The sequence below is a fragment of the Aphanomyces astaci genome (genome assembly GCF_000520075.1).
Source record: "Aphanomyces astaci strain APO3 unplaced genomic scaffold supercont1.53, whole genome shotgun sequence".
NCBI classification, from domain to species: domain Eukaryota; phylum Oomycota; class Saprolegniomycetes; order Saprolegniales; family Verrucalvaceae; genus Aphanomyces; species Aphanomyces astaci.
The window spans coordinates 334751-337240 of record NW_009798316.1 but is presented as its reverse complement, the minus strand read 5'-3'; the positions used below and the strand labels follow the sequence as shown (position 1 = coordinate 337240).

Genomic DNA, 2490 nt, shown 5'->3' with positions numbered 1-2490 from the left:
AACACATATTCCTATGATAGCTAATATGATCATTGAAAATCCTTACTCACGTGTTTACTATTGAAATTGATATCCTTTGAACCTCAATTCATGAGCTGAATCTTGCGGTTATTTTGATATTTGTATCACCTCAATATGTGTTGTAGTCAACGAGAAATCGACGAACAAAGTAAGCATAGAGCGATGCTGATGACTGGTGCCCCACGTTATAGATTTTGTCCATTTTGCAGCAATTACGAGACAATCCCAGTCGATTCGACCGCCACCAACGACAGCTGGCCATGGTGCTGGCATTCCTCCAGGACAATCAATCGAAGCAGAACAGATAATACAACCAACTTCGATTGCTGCGGCCACGTTGTCGCCCCCCGTAGAGTCTATCGTGGTCACTCTTCCAGTGAACTAAAATAGGTTGCTTGCCGTTCCTGAGTCATAGCTACTATAACAACAAAGCGTTGCCTGGAGCCTGTTTTGTACCTAAAGTAGGCACATTAACTCTTCACTGACATCACCGGGGCAAACGTGGGAGCGTCATGACGTAGCAATATTAATGACGAGTAGTCACGAATAAGCCCAAAGAAGTACCTCAGACCACAGATAATGCTTTTGGTAACATTTCTTCGTGTTATCTTCAAGCACGCGGCTCCCGTACACTTCATGTCTTCCTTCGCCAACAAAAACTTGTTCTTCATCACGACGTCCAACATTCCGGCACCAGCGCGTTCGTTCTGCTTGGCTGACAGCGATAGCTGCTTTTGCGCACGTCTGCGGTCCCTTGATGCACGCTTAGACGCCAACTCCGTATACGCACTTTCCATGGTACAAACCGTGAACCAAATAAATACATAATAAATCTAAGTAATATAATAACACCACTAAAAAATACATTTGCACACAGCCGCAAATATTACAAGATTCTATGAGCAGCACTGATGACAGAAGTGTGATCATTCTTCCCCATCACTAAGGCATGCGTCCAAAGATAGGAACACTCCTGCATAACGTTACACCGCTAACTCGATGGTTTGGTGTTGGTTTATACTTTTCATATTTGATTGGTGGATGCATTTAGTTGCATTGGAGTTGATTGGCGGATGCTACGTTTGGATATTTTGCATTTTTTCGCGAATAATTGAGGTTTTGTCTTATTATTATATCAATTGGTTTTTAAAAATTATTACAGTTCAACGTCAAAACCACTAAAGTCTTTGAGCTGGAGTGTCACTACTACTCCATGCGTTCCAGGTTGTTGCGGCTGGTCAAAAGGCCAATCGAAAGTCCTCAGCCCCTAGTGTGTATATCAGATATGATAAGAGCCAGTGCGATCGAGCTGCCGCCAATTCGTTTGAGTTTCGCTGTTTTGGTCATTTCCCGCACCATCCAGGCAATGTGTTGTTGTTATAGTAGCTATGACTCAGGAACGGCAAGCAACCTATTTTAGTTCACTGGAAGAGTGACCATGATAGACTCTACGAGGAGCGACAACGTGGCCGCAGCAATCGGAGTTGGTTGTATTATCTGTTCTGCTTCGATTGATCGTCCTGGAGGAATACCAGCACCATGGCCAGCTGTCGTTGGTGCGGTCGAGTCGACTGGGATTGTCTCGTAATAGCTGCAAAATGGATAAAATCTATATGAGCGAAGGCACGTTTCACGACAACTTGAGGTTTTGTGCTAGACTTTCAAATTTATACTGACCCAATCGCAGGGTCTCATCATGACCACGATACGTGAAAAACAGAGGCACTTAGTCTACCTCTGATTTTGTAGCTGTAGGCGTGACAAGATGGGTTGTACGCACTTTTAATTAAACGCATTCGTCCATTATGCACAGGTGGACTCTACTTATCGGTGATCGTAGCAATTCACGTCTCGATGAGTTTACTCTTTGCCGCACCAGGTCCCTTGCAGCACCGTAAACATGGTACATTCAGCTTGACTCAACTCTGGAGGCAAACAAAAGTTGATCAATGAAGAATAGCAACCAGTGCAGCCATTGCAGGTGGACGGCGGGCAGGGCGTCAAAGGCGAAGTAGGGAATGGACGGGGTGTAGCGGGGGGCGACGAGGGGGATGACGTCAGAGGGAAAGAAGGGAACGGACGGCGGGTACTGGTGGCGGGGGACGACGGATCTGACGTGCTGGGTTTCGATGGCGATGGGGACGACGTCATAGGGAAAGAAGGGAACGGACGGCGGGTACTGGTGGCGGGGGACGACGGATATGACGTGCTGGGTTTCGACGGCGATGGGGATGACGTCATAGGGAAAGAAGGGAACGGACGGCGGGTACTGGTGGCGGGGGTCCACGGATCTGATGTGCTGGGTTTCGACGGCGATGGGGACGACGTCATCGGGAAAGAAGGGAACGGACGGCGGGTACTGGTGGCGGGGGTCCACGGATCTGATGTGCTGGGTGTCGACGGCGATGGGGACGACGTCATAGGGAAAGAAGGGAACGGACGGCGGGTACTGGTGGCGGGGGTCCACGG

The 2490-nt window shown here is 48.2% G+C and overlaps 2 protein-coding genes across 2 annotated transcripts in view; one reads left to right on the top strand and one right to left on the bottom strand.

The window, feature by feature from the left end:
* Positions 1-329, top strand: part of H257_14146 (hypothetical protein) — a gene marked incomplete at both ends in the record, with an annotated part of 2003 nt that extends 1674 nt beyond the window's left edge. Inside the window, 2 exons of the mRNA XM_009841901.1 lie at positions 147-169; positions 213-329. Coding sequence (XP_009840203.1) covers positions 147-169; positions 213-329 — 140 coding nt within the window. The remainder of the gene's footprint in view (positions 1-146; positions 170-212) is intronic.
* Positions 330-1881: 1552 nt separating this feature from the next.
* Positions 1882-2442, bottom strand: H257_14145 (hypothetical protein; the record flags this gene model as incomplete). Its single annotated transcript, XM_009841900.1, has 1 exon — positions 1882-2442. The coding sequence occupies one exon, from the start codon at positions 2440-2442 to the stop codon at positions 1882-1884; it is 561 nt and encodes a 186-aa protein (XP_009840202.1).
* Between the last annotated feature and the right edge of the window lie 48 nt (positions 2443-2490).